The 16,795-nt window shown below is 56.5% G+C and overlaps 1 protein-coding gene across 1 annotated transcript in view; it reads left to right on the forward strand.

Moving 5' to 3' along the window:
* VAV2 (vav guanine nucleotide exchange factor 2) overlaps window positions 1-16,795 on the forward strand; it is a 228,344-nt gene that overhangs the window by 200,488 nt on the left and 11,061 nt on the right. Inside the window, exons 13-23 of the mRNA XM_030919729.1 lie at window positions 1,213-1,298; window positions 2,071-2,203; window positions 4,605-4,714; window positions 6,047-6,148; window positions 6,852-6,940; window positions 9,631-9,647; window positions 10,397-10,418; window positions 11,440-11,567; window positions 12,835-12,909; window positions 14,223-14,275; window positions 15,254-15,370. Of these exons, the coding sequence (XP_030775589.1) occupies window positions 1,213-1,298; window positions 2,071-2,203; window positions 4,605-4,714; window positions 6,047-6,148; window positions 6,852-6,940; window positions 9,631-9,647; window positions 10,397-10,418; window positions 11,440-11,567; window positions 12,835-12,909; window positions 14,223-14,275; window positions 15,254-15,370 (932 nt within the window). The remainder of the gene's footprint in view (window positions 1-1,212; window positions 1,299-2,070; window positions 2,204-4,604; window positions 4,715-6,046; window positions 6,149-6,851; window positions 6,941-9,630; window positions 9,648-10,396; window positions 10,419-11,439; window positions 11,568-12,834; window positions 12,910-14,222; window positions 14,276-15,253; window positions 15,371-16,795) is intronic.

Below are 16,795 nucleotides of genomic sequence, written 5' to 3' on the forward strand. Positions count from 1 at the left end.
TTGTTTTTTAAGTTTTTACATAGGAGCAATACTTGTTCATTAAACAACAAGAACAGGCCGGGCACGGTGGCTCATGCTTGTAATCCCAGCACTCTGGGAGGCTGAGGTGGGTGCATCACTTGAGGTCAGGAGTTTGAGACCAGCCTGGCCAACATGGTAAAACCCTGTCTCTACTAAAAGTACAAAAATTAGCCAGACGTGGTGGCGGGTGCCTGTAATCCTAGCTACTCGGGAGACTGAGGCAGGAGAATCTCTGGAACCCCGGAGGCAGAGGTTGCAGTGAGCCATGATTGCGCCACTGCACTCCAGCCTGGGTGACTGAGTGAGACTGTCTCAAAAACGTCGACAACAACAAGAATCAAACAGCATGGCCAGCAGGCGCCATGGCCAGCAGGCACCAAGCGTCCTCATGAGCCAGTCCCTGTATCCGGTCCTGGCTCCAAATCCCATCACCACAAGGAAGGTGGTGAGAGCTGAGATCGGAGGCCTGGAGCAAGTTGACTGAGGCTGCGTGGCACCAAAGCTGTCCTTGCGGCCTCTGGGGCTGAGACCTTGGAAGGAAATGCTGAGCCCGTGCCTCGAGCACCCCCCAGGCAGGGCCCTGTTCACGTCTCCCAAGCATTTTCCTCCACCTTTTCCTGTCTGCATGGACACTTTGAAAGCCACGCAGGGGACATGTCAAGAGAAACTGTCTCTGAACCAGAAGAGTCAGAGACAAAACCAGACAGACAACGAAAATGAAACCTCAGCGAACCACACGGGGGTCTGAGTCAAAGCCTCACCCTTGGCAGGACCCCGGCCCCACCCGCCCTGCAGCAGATAGGCGCTGTTTGTTTTCTCCTGAACGTGGGTTCTCGGGCTTGGGCGTCTGGCTTTTCCGACCGGGTCCCGCTTGGGGCTCCACACAGTGGCGGCCTGTGAACAGAACTGGCGCCGTCAATCGCCCTTTGTCCCCAGAGCTGAAGGGAGCCCGTTGGCGGGGCTGGCCAGGGAAAGGACAGAAGCTGCCAGGCCCCGTCCCTTCCCAGTTTTCTGCACCCTCCCTCGTCGATCCTGAGCACCAGCTGGGAGCCACGGGGGCTGTTTCCCTTTGTCCCGCCTCTGCTGCCTGTGGGGAGCTCCCTTCGGTGCACGATAGTCTGCCCTGCCCGTGTGGTCAGGAGAACTGGGGCTGTTCCAGCCCCGGCTGACTCCCCCTCTCCTTCTTCCCAGCAAGTGAAACTGGAGGAATTTGGAAGACCAAAGATTGACGGGGAACTGAAAGTCCGGTCCATAGTCAACCACACCAAGCAGGACAGGTGAGCGGGGGGCGTGCTGTGGGCTGGGTGGCATCCCGCCAGGGTCTGGCTCTCCCTGCCAGGGAGCCGCTCCTAAGTGGCTCTGGAAGCCGGGCCTTCCTGTGGAAAGAGCTGCCTGGTGGTGGCTTGGTGCTGTTCAGTTTTAATTGCTTCCTTCCTTCTCGTCAGCGAGCGGGCGCCACAGCAGTGGGGCTTTTGTGCCTGTGGCGGGCACCAAGCTGGGCTGGGGCAGCCAAAGGTGAGGGCCAGGCCTCTCACTGCCAATGCTCAGCCTCCGGGGACCCAAGACAGGCCTAGAGTGGCCGGATGAGCTCTTTGCCAAATGACTGCCAGAGAGTGTCCAGGCCCACGGTGGCCCAGGCTTGTCCAGGGTCCTCCTTATGCACCTACTGTGCGCTGGGGCAGGGGTCACAGCAGATCTGGGTCCCGCCCTCTTAAGGCTCCCAGTCCAGTGCAGAAGCAACTGGGAGTGGCCGTCAGGGCTCAGTGCTGCACAGGAAGCCCTCGTGGGGGGATGCAGGAGCCCCTTGAAGGGCTCCTGACACAGCCTCAGTCACGAGGGTAGGGAGCCAAGGAAAGCTTCCTGGAGAAGCAGTGTGGGAACAGCCGAGACCTGACTGAGGCTCAGCATTAGCCTAGTGAGCCAGGTGAGGGCAGGGCTCGCCTGGAGAGGGAGCCGCGTGCCAGAGCCTCAGGCTCAGCTCCTGCTGCCTCCTCGGAGCAGAGCACACAGTGCTGGGGTGCTGATGCCCCGCTGCGCTGCCTGGCCCAGGTACTTGTTCCTGTTTGACAAGGTGGTCATCGTCTGCAAGCGGAAGGGTTACAACTATGAGCTCAAGGAGATCATCGAGCTGCTTTTCCACAAGATGACCGACGACCCCATGAACAACAAGGATGTCAAGAAGGTGGGGCCTTCCGGGTCCGCCCCCCACTACCCAGGAACGTGGGGGTGGCCTGGAGAGAGGCACTGGGTTCCAGACCTCAAGGGAAGGGGACTCGAAGTCAGCCGCTGATGCTGGCCGGGTGGGTTGGGGTGAGCGTCCCCACCCTGCAGGAAGCCTCCCCTCTGAGTCACTGCCTCACCATCATGACCCCTGCTCCTCGCCAGGCCCAGCGAGATGGGTGAGCGAGACCAGAATCCCACTCCCACTTCAGTGAGGCGACTGGAGCAGAGGGGAGAGGGCTGCCCAAGGCCTCTAGCGAGGGTGGGGTTTTCAACCTTGGCTTTCCATCTGACCAGCCTGACTCTAGCCCATGTTGTCCCTTGTAGCAAGCAGGCTTTCCTCTCCCGTCCCACCCTGCAGTGCTTGGAGGAGGGCTATGGGTAGGTCTGGCTGTGACTTGTCCAAGACTCTACATGTAGCTGACCGGGGCCTGTGGCTGCTGGGGCGGGGCCAGGGCTGCAGGGGTGGGGCCTGTGGCTGCTAGGGCGGGGCCAGGACTGCAGAGGTGGGCCTGTGACTGCCAGGGGGTGGGGCCAGGGCTATGGCAAGTTGACTGAGGGGCCAAACCTGCTGTGGGGCAGGACCCTGGCTACAGGGCTATTGCTGCCTGGCTCTCTGGTTCAGTCCTGTTTCAGCTGAGGCTTTTGCCCATGGCACTTGAGCACCTACCATGTTCAGCCCTGGTAGGGCGGGGGGTGGGGGGTCAGGAGCCCATGTTCTGAAAGTCCGGGCCCTGGCATCCAGGGCTAGCAGTGTAGCCCTGGTCCAGACCCAGCGAGTGCAGGCTGGATGAGCCGTTGAGGGTGACCCTCCCTGCCCTGTTACCCAAAACAAATAATGGGCCCACGAGGCAGTCCCTGCCTCCAGCACCCAACAGTCGGGGAAGAAAGTCCTTTCCCTGCTGACTGCCCCACCCCCAGCCTGGGCACTGGAGGATGTCCCACCTGCCAGGGCTCCTGGTGCCCCCACACCGCAGCACCCACCACAGGGCCGGGCTGAGCCTCTCACTGACTGTCTCTCCCTTCCTCTCCTCTCCTCATGCTTCCTAGTCTCACGGGAAAATGGTAAGCACCTAGCGCCCAGGTCCTCCCACCTGCCTCAATCATCCCAGCCTGGTGCTGGCACTTCTGCCCGGAGCCAGGGAACCCAGGGGCCTGAGGGCCCGGGCTCCTGGTTTTCTTCGTCCTCCGTCCTCCTCTCCCCCTCTCCCAATGATGAAATGTTTTGTATTCACGATGAAAGACCCAGGAAGACAGTGTGAAAGGAAAACCCCATGACCCTCAGTCGCTGGAGCTCGGGCCAGAGGCTGGGGTTTCTTGGTCTCTCTTCAGCTCTCCATCATCCTTTTTGTTTTTCTCTGTTCTCTCCCTCCTCCCTCCCTCTTCCTCCCCTTTTCCTCTCTCTTTCCTTTTTTCTTTCCTCTTCCCATCCCCGCACCGCCCTTCCTCTCTCCATCCCTCCCTTCCTTCCTCTTTCCCGCCATCTTTTCTAACCCAGTGGGCTCCTATTTGCCAAACTCTTTTTTCTGAACCACTTTGAAAGCCCTTTGTCCAAGAGCTTGGAGAGATGGCGAGGCCTGTGGGGTGGCAGGGAAGGAGGCAGGTGTGGGTTGCTCAGTGGGGAATGGCTTCGCAGAGGGTGCCCCAGGCCCATGGCTGTTCCCTGCCTTTTTGTTGTCATTGTTCTACTTCAGAGAAGTGAGTTTTTTTTAGCATCACATTTAGGAAGTGAAAGTGGGTGGTCAGGCCTCGTGGAGGGGCCCTGGGTGGAGCCCTGAGCTCATCCTCCCTGGGGTCCTGCCCGCACTGAACATACATCTACATATCCACTCGGTGGAGCATCCTCGCACACGGGCACAGGCAGGTGTGCAGATCTGCCCATGCACATGTGTGTGCAACCACAGGAGAGCACACACAGCATGGATGCACATGCATCATACATGTTAGAACGCGTGTGTACCTGCAGGGAAGGACACAAGTGTGTGTGTACACATGCTCACAGGAGCACTGGGCACACTCAGGCACAGGTGCACACTCATAGACACGCGTGCAGGCACAGATGCACACCCATGCACACAGCACACTCGTATGCATGCACAGGTGAAGGCACAAGCGCATATGTATTCTCACGTGAGGATGCGGGCACACAGCTATGCATGCACACATACAGAGACACGTGTGCACATACAGCGTGGGCAAGAGTGCAGGTATACGCATGAGAACATGTGTTCACACAGGCACAGGCACCCATGCGTGTATGCATATACACACGTGCACATACCGCATAGGCAAGAGTACACGTGGGCATGTGCCAGGATGTCTGAAGCCGTGTCCGTTGCAAGCATGGCCCCTCTCCCCCGCAGTGGTCCTACGGCTTCTACCTAATTCACCTTCAAGGAAAGCAGGGCTTCCAGTTTTTCTGCAAAACAGAAGATATGAAGAGGAAGTGGATGGAGCAGTTTGAGATGGCCATGTGAGTTCCAGGGTGGCAGCCCCCAGGTCCCACACAGATCAGTTGTATGGGGAGTGGAAGCCCAGGTGGATTGTGTCTGTGACTCCTGTCAGACCAGGGGTGGAGGGAGGCAAAGTTGGAATGTCAGGGACACAGACAACCTCCATCACCCCTGGGACGCCAGCCTCCCTCGGTGACATCCTCTTTAACAGTCGATCCAGAGTGAGAGGGCTCTCCCTCTGCCATAGCCTGTCCCAGGCAGGCTCTGCTGTCCTGCTGGAATGAGCCATCCCACCCTTAAGGCTGAGCCTGGCACGCTTGGCCCACAGAACAGTGACCGGCTGGGAGTGGCCATGATGCCAGAGGATTCCTAGTGACCCCAGTCTTCAGGGTCTTATGGGCTGGTGGCTTGACACCTGTTTTTGAAGCCACAGAACTATTTTTCTATGAAATCCAAGAGGTACCCCTAGATATGTGAAACAGAGAAAGGTGATGAGTGGGTTCCCAGAACACGGACCCTGGAGGGCCAGCAGGGTCGTCTGTGCTTGAGCTCTGCGGGCAGGTGCGCTCGCCTCTCTGACCGTTTCCGCTGGTGAACTGGAGCGGGGACGGCCTGTGTTCCGGACTTCTTGGGAGGATCGAAAGGGAACCAGTGGACACAGCGGGGCCAGGGCCTGGCTCATGGGAATAGATGCAGCCAGCTGGTTTGCACCCAGGCTCTGTGGGGGAGGCCTGGGGCATCTCCTCTTCGGCCACTTGCTTTCCCTGGCCTGTAATTTTCTCCCCAACATCCTATTGTGGAGAAGTTCAAGTGTTCATGGAAACTGAAGCAACATGATGTTGAATAGCCGTCTTCTCACCACGCCGCCGCCATCCGCATCACCCCACCCTACCCCTGGCCATCCAACAGCGGGTCTGTGTCAAAGTAAATTGCACACCAGTGCAGCCTCGCTATGTACCTCAAGGGGCCCAATATTTGTTTAGCTTCTGAAATTTCAAGCTTATATCCAATGAGGCAAACAAATCTTAAGTATATGTTTTCTGAGTTTTAACAAATGCCCACACCTGCCCACATCCAATCCCAGTCAGGACCTTAGACCACCGCCCCCACCTGGAAGGTTCTCTCAGGCCAGTGCAGCAGTGTTAAAGCTTCCTCTCTGACCTGCCTTCTACCAGCAGGGAGTCTGGGCCCCGAGTCTGCCCCGTGTTGGGGGCAGAGCCAGGCTTGGAGTCCAGGCCCTCCCGGATTCTGTACAGCCTTGGTCTGGAGCCCAGCTAGTTCCCAGGATGGCCACATGACGGGGCTCGGGGAATCTGGTGGGTGTAGCGTCTGCTCTCTTTCCCTCCTGCCAGGTCAAACATCAAGCCGGACAAAGCCAATGCCAATCACCACAGTTTCCAGATGTACACGTTTGACAAGACCACCAACTGCAAAGCCTGCAAAATGTTCCTCAGGTAGGAAACCCCGTCCTTCAGCCCTCACGCCCACCCCAGGTCCCCGAGGGAGCTTAGTATTCTATCTGTCCTGTGTTCCCCGTGGGAGGCCTTGAGGGGTTAAGGGAGCATATCCCACAAGAGTCAGGCCCGTGCCAGGCATGGTGGCTCAAGTCCCAGCACTTTGGGAGACTGAGGCAGGCGAATTGCTTGAGCCCAGCAGTTTAATACCAGCCTGGCAACAAGGCAAAACTGTGTCTGTACAAAAAATACAAAAGTCAGCTGGGCGTGTTGGCCTGCACCTGTGGCCCCAGCTACTAAGGAGGCTGATGTGGGAGAACTGATTAAGCCGTGGAGATTGAGCCTCCAGTAAGCTGTGATGCCACCACTGTGCTCCAGCCTGGGTGACAGAGTAAGACCCTGTCTCAAAAAAAAAAGAGGCCCAGCCAAGCCCTTAGAGTTTCAGATTTAGCCAGGGGGTGATTGTTCCTGGGTGCCCGGGATGCTGTGTCGGGCGGAGAGGCAGGCTGGGGTAAGTAGGAGAAAGCAGGTGTCAGGCTGCCTGGTAAAGGAGGGTTCTGGATACTCAGGGCTATGAGGGATGTGTGTGCTGGGAGGGAGCCAGCCAGGTGAGCCTGGGTGGGAACAAGGGCCTTGACCTTGGCAGAGAGGCGTGAGGAGCCGGCCCCACCCTCGACCTCACCTCCCGCCCTCCCCTGTGCAGGGGCACCTTTTACCAGGGATACATGTGCACCAAGTGTGGCGTCGGGGCACACAAGGAGTGCCTGGAAGTGATACCTCCCTGCAAGTTTAGTGAGTACTCCCTGAGTCCCTGACTGTGCCCACTCACTTCTGCCCCCTACCACCCGGGTACTAGGTCTCAGACACCATCTCCCATGGGGCAGGGACCAGATGAGGACACTGGTGCTTATGTGCCCTGGGGCAGCCACCTGCCACACGTCACACACTTATCAGTAGACACAGCCGGGATGAATTCCATTCCAAGCCCTCTCTCCTAATGGGTACTTGAAGACCCCTCCCCATCTCCTACATCCCCTGCCCCGCTCCAGGAGGAAGCTTCTGGAATCTCCACCCCCAAACCTGGCACAGAACGTTCTCGATAGGTGCATGGAGGTTTCTCATCACAGAAACACTGGTCATCCTGGCTTCTCCCAGCGGGTGAGGTCTGGCCATCAGTAGCTGTAGCCATGTCAGTAAATGGTTCAGACACACGCACATGCACGTGTACACACATGGCACTTACAGTGGTTCCTTTCTGTTCATGCCCCTCTAGGGAGGCTTGAGGCTCAGGGAAGGGAGAGGGTTGAGCCAGGCTGGCAGTGGGCAGAGGCAGAGATGCGCCCTGGAGGCTCCCCTGAAGCATCTTGGGTTGGGGGGCATACATTTGGAGTTGTGCCCAGCTCAGGGCAGCTGGACAGCGGTGCAAAGCCTGAGATGGCTCTTTACAGAGAAGTTGCAGACATCAGGATGTCACCTCCATCATCAGCCCCAGAAACTGAGGCTTGAAACTTTCGGCAATGTCTACACCTATTAGCGGAGCTTCCATTCAACAAAGAGCCCCCGGTGGCCCCAGGCCGAGTATCTGGGTCTTGTCTCCTTGGGCCTCCTGGAAGTGTTTTAAGACAGAAAAAGCCAGCTTGTCACCTGGAGACGCCAGCGCCCGGAATACATTTTGAGCTGTGACTTTAGATCAATAGTTAATTCACCATTTACTGTGAGTGCCAGCCCAGTACCCTAACCGGAGGAGAGGCCCAGAAGGTCAGCCCAGACCCCCTTGTCCCCACCACAGGCCCAATGCAGTCCCCCAGCTGTGTGCAGGATCCTGCAGCCCCTGGAGTTAGTACTGGAGGATTCTGCAGGCAGCCTGTGGGCTGAACACGGCTTTTCAGCTGTGTCCATCAATACTGCCCTCTTGTGGCCGCATGTCCCTCTCCCAGACGACGGGCTGCAGCCACTTAGAACCTTTTTTTTCTTTTTCTGATTCTAAAAGTAATACATTTACTTACCAAAAATTTGGAGAAAAAGAAAAAAAGAAATGAAATTTTAAAGAAAAAGCATCACCTGTGAACTTACTTAGAAATATTGAAAGGCAGGATTTTGGTATATTTCCTGCCAAGTTTTCTTTTTCTGTGATTTTTCTGTTTTGCCCCTGATTATTAATTACTGATTTTCCATAGAAAATTTGGAAAATGTAGAGAAGTGTAAAGGAGGAGAGAAAAACTACTCCTGCTATCCCCAGGCAAAGCCAGCTGCCACGAGGCCCCGGGCACTGTCCTGCTTTCTGCGGACGTGCGCGCCCGCCCACCCCACCTCTGTACGGTTTTCAGTTTTTCCTAGTATGTGTAGTTAGGGTTCCACCAGAGAGGCAACTGCAGGTCTTTTGGAAGCCAGCGTTGCTGTCTGCATTCTCCCATGTCCTGGCAGTGCCCTGGCTGGCACCAGCTCCATTCTCAGGGACCTGGGACTCCCCTGTGTCCTTGCCCCCCTCCTCATCCCTCTGCCGGGGGACACTGTCCTTGCCACTTGTAGCCATTTTCCCTTAAGAATGTCCAAGCTGCCTTCCCTCTGGTCCAGGCTTCTATCTTTGCTCCGTGGTTTGGCTCTGGGCAGTGTTCCTTTGACCATTGTAGCTTTCACCTCTGGGCTGTGCCCAGGCTGGTTTAGCTGTTTGCTGCCCATGGGGGCTGAGATGTTCCAGAGAGATACTGGCCTCTCCTGAGAGCCTTTCCTGTGGGAAGCCTTCATCAGGCACAGTCATAGCTGCTGTCCAGCTGGCTCCCCTGACCCCTGCCCACTAAGCTGGAACCTGTTCTCTGGTGTCTATGGATACCTGTCTGTCCAGGGCTGTCTGCACTGTGAGTGCTGGGTGGGGTGGAGGTCACGTCAGCCATGTGTGTAAGCTGTTGGGCTCCTTGCCTCCTCTGGTGGTGGGTGGCAGCCAGCTTGCCAGATGGCTGGGCCCTAAAACGTCTTGGGAACATTGGCTCTCCTGACACGCTGAGGTCTTGTGTCCTTGAGCATGTTGGCACCTGGGTGTCTGAGCTGAGGACGGCAAGCGGGTAGCATGCGTACCAGTACCTCCTCATCACTTGCCCCAGCAGGCATCACTAAGCGATTGTGGAAATCTCCCCATTGCATGCCAGGTACCACCCAGTGATCCAGGCAGCTGCTGCCATTCAAAAGAGGTGGCCCAGGCGGGACAACCTTTTCACCAGCTTAGGTCTATTATCCGGTCCGAGTTCTCCCCTGGGCCCCCTAAAGCCAGAGCTCAGAATTTGCTGCCAGAAGTAACCAAGAGGCTTTCACAGCCATGACTTTGGACCTGCGTGTCCATGATCCATGTCCAAAACAGACCACTTTGTAGCTTGGCTCACTAACCATCTTCAGCTTGTCCCAGAGGCTTGGGTCGGTGTGAGTGAGAGCCGCACGGGGCCTTGGCATCGGTGGCCTCCCCTCTAACACCGGACCTGCTTCCTTTCCAGCTTCTCCTGCAGATCTGGTAAGTCCGCAAACTGTTTCCCCTCCCTCTGCTCCCGCCCCCGCCACAGCCCTGTGTGCCCAGAGCCAGAAATACCCAATTGTCTGCCTCTCACCACTCCTGGAGCCACACCGGCTTGGATGAGCCACTTTCAGTCACAAGAGGCCTCTGCTTTCCTTGGTGGGTGTCAGTAGAGTCCTCCTAGGGGCCCCAGCGGTGTCTTCCTATCCCAGCTGCCCCCCCTACCATTCCCTTGCCCACTGGCTGCTTGCAGCTGTGGGTACAGCTCTGGGTCCTGCGCGCCAGCCCTCCTGTCCCTGAGTCCCCCGGTTGGCTCAGAGCCCTCTCTTTAGCTGATGTGGGGATGGAATCACTTTGGGGGCTTCATGTACCCCTTGAGCTATGAGGTCCACATGAACCAGCCTTCATGGAGGAGGGAAACTTCGTTGTATTTGGCATTGTGTGTCCTAGATGGAGACCACAAAGCTCAGGCTCAGAGCAGGTGGTCAGGGCAGGCTTCCTGGAGGAGGTGGGGGCTCGTGGTAAGGAGTGGGAGAGGGAAGGGCACAGACCTTCAGGAATGGAGGTGCACAGAGGTGGAGTATATTGCCAGGGTGGGAGTCACATAGTGTCCCTCTCCTCCCCTGCTCCTGCCTTGATCCCTCTATCTGGGAACAAGTGGGGACAGGGAGGAGGGGGTGGGTCAGTGCATTGGCCACAGTCAAGGAGCAGCTTTCTCTCATCACTGTGTTCTGTCCTTGTCCTCACAGGACGCCTCCGGAGCAGGACCAGGTGAGTCATCTGGTCTTGGGCCCTCTGCTGTCACCCATGTCAGCCGTCACCTGGGAGCTGAGCCAAGGCCCAGGTGTGGTGATGGCCGGGTCTGCCCAGCCACCAGCTGCTCCAGGCTCCTGGATGCCGCCGCCTGGGGCCCCTCCCTCCTGCCTCTCTGGCCTCCGTGGCACCTCCTTGGGAGTTGGCTCTGTTTCTGATAAGGCAGCAACAGGCTGTGGGGACAGGACCCAGCCTGCAGAGGGGCAAGGGCCTTCTGCCCAGGGAGGGGCACTGAGCTGCAGCCAGAGACTTGAGACCAAAAGGTGCTGCCGTCTTCCCACTACGTCCTCCATCCCCTTCCTGCCTTGCCGTGGGTTGCTTAATGGAAACATGCTTTTAGACACAGCATAGAAAGCATCGTGTTATCTGCAAACTTGAGTGCAGTGCTCAGTACAGCCTCACCCTCATTAGCAGAAGACAAAAGATGAAAAACACTGCTACTGCTGGGACCAGGCAGGAACTGGGCTGGGAGACATGTGGGCTCTTTGAGAGCTACAGGCAGGGCTGGGTCGGAGCAAGGCTTGTCTAAGAGCAGCCTCCAGATTCCCTGGGGGCACAGTCAGGATCCCCATTTCAGGCCCAGAGCTCCTCTTTGAGCTCTGTGGCCTTGGGCAAGGTGCTGGGCCTGCTGACCCATCGCCCGTCTCTGTCACGAGGGATCCCTCGTCTTCTGCCCCGCACAGCTGCCTGTGGGCCACAGATCTCAAGGGTGTTGGAAGAAAGCACGAAGTGCCATCTGAAAATAAGTTGCTGTTCCGTGATGACCCCTGAGTCTGTTTATTGCATCAATAATTTGCTTATGATATTTATCAAAAAGACACGAGGCTTATGGGAAGGATTTAGGGAGGGGAGATGCAGGCACAGGGCTGTGTGTGCCGGGGGAGGCCGAGCTCGGTGATGGGGTGGGCTGCGGGCTGGGGCCAAGTCAGTCACCGAGCGAGCTGCTGAGTCACCGAGTGAGCTGTCCTGTCCTTTGCAGGTCCCAAGATGGTGGCCATGCAGAATTACCATGGCAACCCAGCCCCTCCCGGGAAGCCTGTACTGACCTTCCAGACGGGCGACGTGCTTGAGCTGCTGAGGGGTGACCCTGAGTCTCCGTGGTGGGAGGTGGGTCCTAGGGCCTGGGAGGGTCGAGGGTCCCCAGCTCCGGCTCCTGCCTGTTCCCTGGGGCAGAAGCATAAAGTCCTGCACATCCCCAGGCAGAGGCAGAGGGGCGAGAGATCACCAGGGAGGAGGAGGCACAGGGTGGCTAGCAAGGCCTCTCCTGCCTCAGTGCCCCCGTTCTGCACCATGGCATGCGTTCTTGGGAACCTTAACCTGGTCTTCCCCCGGGTGTTTGCTTTCACATGGTAGGGGATGCAGCGTCCCTTCCCGGGAGAGGCCCTCCTGCCCTGGCACCCAAGCCTTTCTCCATTGGCCCCTGTCCTTCCTGCCTCTGTTGTGTCCCATAGGCCCGCCTCAGGCTTCTGCCCTGGCCATGCCATGCCCACCCTCCTCCCCACACCTACCTCAGTTCAGGTCAGCAACCTTCATGCGATCATGGGGTGAGTGGGCAGGTTCACTCCTTCCCCAGGTGGGCACAGATGGCGTCATCGTGATGTGGTTTATGGTTTTGAGCCAGGAATGTGCTGCTCTGTTTCCAAGGTGCGCAGAGTGGAGACCTCTGTGGGTGTTCATCCCCACCTTCAGCCGATGGCTGGGTTGTAAAGGGTTCTGGGAGCATTTGCCTTCCTCCTGACACACTGAGACCCCATGTCCTTGAGCATGCTGGCACTGGGGCGTCTGAGCCAAGGACTCAGACACGTGCTCCTGGGCCCCTCTACCAAGCCCCAGTGCTCAAGGGAGCCCCAAGACCCGCAGGTCAGCAGAGCACCACAGGACCTTGATGGCACTTAGCCCAGCAAGGCAGCCTCCCGTGGGAGCTGACGTTAGAGCCGAATGTGTATCAATGTTCAGGTTACAATGATGCTGTGGTCATTTTGTCATGGTCATTCTCAGTCCATACTCGGTGATGAATTTCTTGTCCCAGACCCTACATTCATGTAACAGGAGGTTCAGAGGGCGCAAAAGGCCATCTGTGCTGTGCAGAGTCTCAGTCCTGCTCTGTCCTTCCCTGGGTATGAACAGGACTGCCAGCTTCTTGGAGGGCCTTGCAGAGGTGCTTTGCCGATTTGCCAGGCCTTAGTGCTCTCATGTCTAGGGTGGGACGCCCGGCACCTCCCTGCCTTAACTGGCTCTCAGGTCAGCTGAGGTCGGGAAGGAAGATGTTGGGTCTGCTGCCCTCCAGGACCGGGATTGAGTCCATCTCAATGGCCCCACACTCCCATAGGCCAGGCTCAGCCCCCTTGTCCTAACCATCTGTTTCCTCTGCCAGGGTCGTCTGGTGCAAACCAGGAAGTCAGGGTATTTCCCCAGCTCATCTGTGAAGCCCTGCCCTGTGGATGGAAGGGTGAGTCCTTTCCCACAGAAGCTTCCGGAGCACAGTGGCCTGGGTGCCGAGGGTCCTGGGAGCTGTCTTCTCACGTGGACATTTTTGGCTTCTTCGGGACGTCCTTGCTAAATTTAGGCTGCTGTGAGCTGCTTCCTGGAGCCGGAGCCCAGAGAGAAGATGGGTGGGGGCTGCGGGGCTGCACGCTCTCCTGTGTGTAAAGGGCTCAGCCCATCGGGTGGCATCTCGTTGTGGTTTTAGAACACCAAAACGGGCATCTCTGCAGCAGCTGTAATGGGATGAAGACCAGCCAGCTGCCTTTCACCAGATTTCGGGGACTCTATAAGTTCTCTTGGACTATTATGCAGCCTTAGAAGAAAAAAAAGGCTCCTCTCAACCATATGGATTCAAAGCTAGACTTTATGCTATTTAAAACAAAGGCAATATGGTATTGCTTTCATCTCAGGGGTATGGAGCAAATTCTCAGCTGTGTGACGAAAGGCAGCAGTCAGCCTTGAGTAAAATGAGTTACCCCACCTCCACCCCCAAAAGGACAGGTCAGAGTGAAAGTGTGAAACCTCTGAAGGTGCAGGGGGTGGGTGCCCAACCCCAGTGTGGCAGCCCCAGTGCCCCCCACCCCAGCCCCGGTCCTGTCAGCCTTTGTGCCACCTCTGCTGAAAGGGCAAGTGCTCAGCACTTAGGGTGCTTTGGATGACCAAGGGGACCAGGCACCAGGGAGGACAAGGGTCACGAACTCACTAGGTGGCCTGGGGCAGGTCCCTTCCCTTCCCCAGGCCTCAGTTATCCCATCTGCATGGTGAATAGGGTGCGAGGGAAGAGGTAGTCTCTGAGACTGTGCCCAGCCTGTGGCCCAGTGAGGCCAGGGTCGGGGGCTGTAGCTAGGGAAGGAGCCCTACCTGCTCACTGGAGCGGCAGCACCCACCTGAGTGTGGCCACCACCAGACCCCCACCCCAGGGCTTCGGGACCTCTGGAGCAGGGAGCTTTGGCTGTGGGTGTGCTCACGTCCACTGGCTGGGAACTCCCCACACGTTCGGTCCTTGCCCTCCCAGGGGACCATCTCAGTGTTAGCTGGTGGCTATGCCGGCATCTGTTCCATCAGACCTGTGGGGCATCTACCCAGAGATGAGGTTGTCCCGGCCACTGCCCTTGGGCACCTCCCAGGGCAGGAGCACTGGGGCTAAGTCCACAGATGGTCCCATCCAGGGCAGCCAATGCTGGGCCTGGGGGTTGGGTCACCGACAGCGACCCCCTCTGAGCCCTGCTCTCTGGGTGGCCCTGAGGGGACGTTAACACTCTTGTGCTTTGCCACCAGCCACCCATCAGCCGGCCGCCGTCCCGGGAGATCGACTACACTGCATACCCCTGGTGAGTGGATTGTGAGCTGCGTATGTGGGCATCTGGTGGCCTCTTTGTTATGGAGGCATGCCCGCCGGGTCTGGGTGATGCCTGTGAGTGGCCCGGCAGGGTGGAGGCCCCAGGCTGCCTCTTGCTGTCTCCAGGGCACTGAGCCCAGTGGCTCCCAAATGCCTTCTCCCTCCTGGCCTATCCTTGCCAGGAGCCTGGGGGAGTCCCCCTCCTGTAGGTGGCTGTTAACCCTCTCTAAAACAGCTCAGCTGGCTCAGATATTTCAGGGAATGAAACCCTTTTAAAATTTTATGTGCACTATGTAAAAGTGGTATATTTAAGGTCACAGGTGTAATCCACTTACTGACTTAATACAGTTGCTTGATGGGAACAGTGAGGCTGTTTGAAATCACACAAGTCCCAACTCTCCTGACAGTGTGGCAGCAGATTCTGGGAGGGCACTCGTCTTCCCAGGGTGGGCTTCAATGCCCCCCAGACGTACAGGTGGCAGGAAGAGCTTCGTTTCAAAGTCTGTTCAAAATTCAACTGGCATAGATGTTGGCAATCTCCAAGGTGTTACCAAAAAAATCCACATAAGCAGTTACGCCTTTACTGCTTTTGAAATAGTGAAAATATATTTTAGGAAGGAAATTGGATCTACTGAATACTCTGTACTCCTCTGGCAGGCCCTCGGGGTCTGTAGAGCAGAAGACAGAGCATGGGACTGGCTGGCGGCCACAGTCACCCCTCTCTTTCACCCCTCTCAAGATCCGTCCTGAGCCTCACTGTATCCCACTGTAGGCAGGGTCAGATGCCAGACCCCACCCACAGTGGTGCCCCACTCATAGGGACCCAGCCTGTTCTCTTGGGTTCATTAGGAGGTGAGCTCTCAGATGAGGACTGCAGAGTACTTCATGTGGCCTGCCACGCACGGAGGGCTGGGCGCCCCTCAGACGCTGTCCTCACTGTGTCTCGTTTCCTCCTGGCCCCCTCCTGTAGGTTTGCAGGTAACATGGAGAGGCAGCAGACGGACAACCTGCTCAAGTCCCACGCCAGCGGGACCTACCTAATCAGGGAGCGGCCTGCTGAGGCTGAGCGCTTTGCAATAAGCATCAAGTAAGTGGTGGCTCTGGGCTCGAGGAGACCCATCCCCCAGTGCCGTTCTGAAGTGGAGACCACTGTCCTCTCCACGTCCTGAGCTTGTGGGGTTGGGGTGGACATGTCATCTGTTGCCCAAGTGAGGACATTATTGAGATGAAAGTGGTGCTGAGGACTCAGGGGGTCTCTACAGGTGTGCTGGGCAGGGCCTGAAGCCCTGTGTGGCATGCACAGATGGTCCAAGTTTACATCACTCCTGGCTGCCCTGTGGGCTAGGTTGGACATTTCTGGGTTATAGGAACAAGATAAGCTCAGGTACAAGTGGGTGGGTGAAATGCTGTGTGAGCTCAGGGATTTCCCAGCAGCCCCACAGGTTGAGACAGTGGACCTGTCACACTGCTCTGAGGCAGCCAGGGGCCTAGGAGGGTGTTTCCTGTGACTACTGCTGCCTTGCAGCTTTGGCACAGTCTGGGCATCCTCTTGCCCTATGCCCTCTCCCTGGGAGCTGCCTCCTCTTGCCCTATGTCCTCTCCCTGGGGCTGTAGTTAACTCTGCAAGAGACAGACCCTGATGGGCTGGAGCCCACCAAGCACTGAGCTGGTGGGACATTGCTCACCTGAAAGAAAATTCTCAGAAAGCCTTCTGTATGCCTGGCCTGCAGGAGGCTAAGATGGGCCTTGCCGACTGGGAGCTGGAGGTGGGTCACACACACTCATGGTACACATTAAATCCAGGGAGAAACAAGATGGGTGCTTTATGTAGGCCTCACAGAGGACCAGGCAGCCAGGCCACCATTTGTTTAACAACTGTTTATTACATTAGCTGATTTCCAGATGTTAAACCAACCTTGCATTCCTGGAATGTCCCACTTGGTTGTGGTGTGGGGTCCTTGCTATGTGTCTGGTTTATATAGATAAATACAGTCATGGGCCACATAATGACATTCCAGTCTGTGAGGGACCCCATATGTAGTGGTGGTCTCATAAGATTATAACGGAGCTGAAAAGTTCCCATGGCCTGGTAACATCACAGATCAGCCCATTACTCATGTGAGTGTGATTATGCTGTTGTGAACAAACCTACAGTGCTGCCAGTCATATAGAAGCATAGCAGAAACAATTCTGCACATACATAGTATGTGATCATTGTAATACCTGACTGTGTTATTGGTTTATGGATTCACTATACAATACTTTTTCTTTTAGAGCGTACTCCTTCTACTCATCAAAAAAATACTTAATTGTAAAACAGCCTCAGGCAAGTCCTTCAGTAGACATTCCAGAAGAAGGCATTGTTATCATAGGAGTAAAAACAACAACAACAAAGAAAAAAAACAGAAGAAAGCTTATAGAATAAGGATACAAAGAAATAAAATATTTTTGTACAGCTGTACAATATATTTGTGTTTTAAGCTAAGTATTATTACCCAAGAGTCAAAAAGTT

The sequence above is a fragment of the Rhinopithecus roxellana genome, chromosome 16, assembly GCF_007565055.1.
Source record: "Rhinopithecus roxellana isolate Shanxi Qingling chromosome 16, ASM756505v1, whole genome shotgun sequence".
Taxonomy (NCBI): Eukaryota; Metazoa; Chordata; class Mammalia; order Primates; family Cercopithecidae; genus Rhinopithecus; species Rhinopithecus roxellana.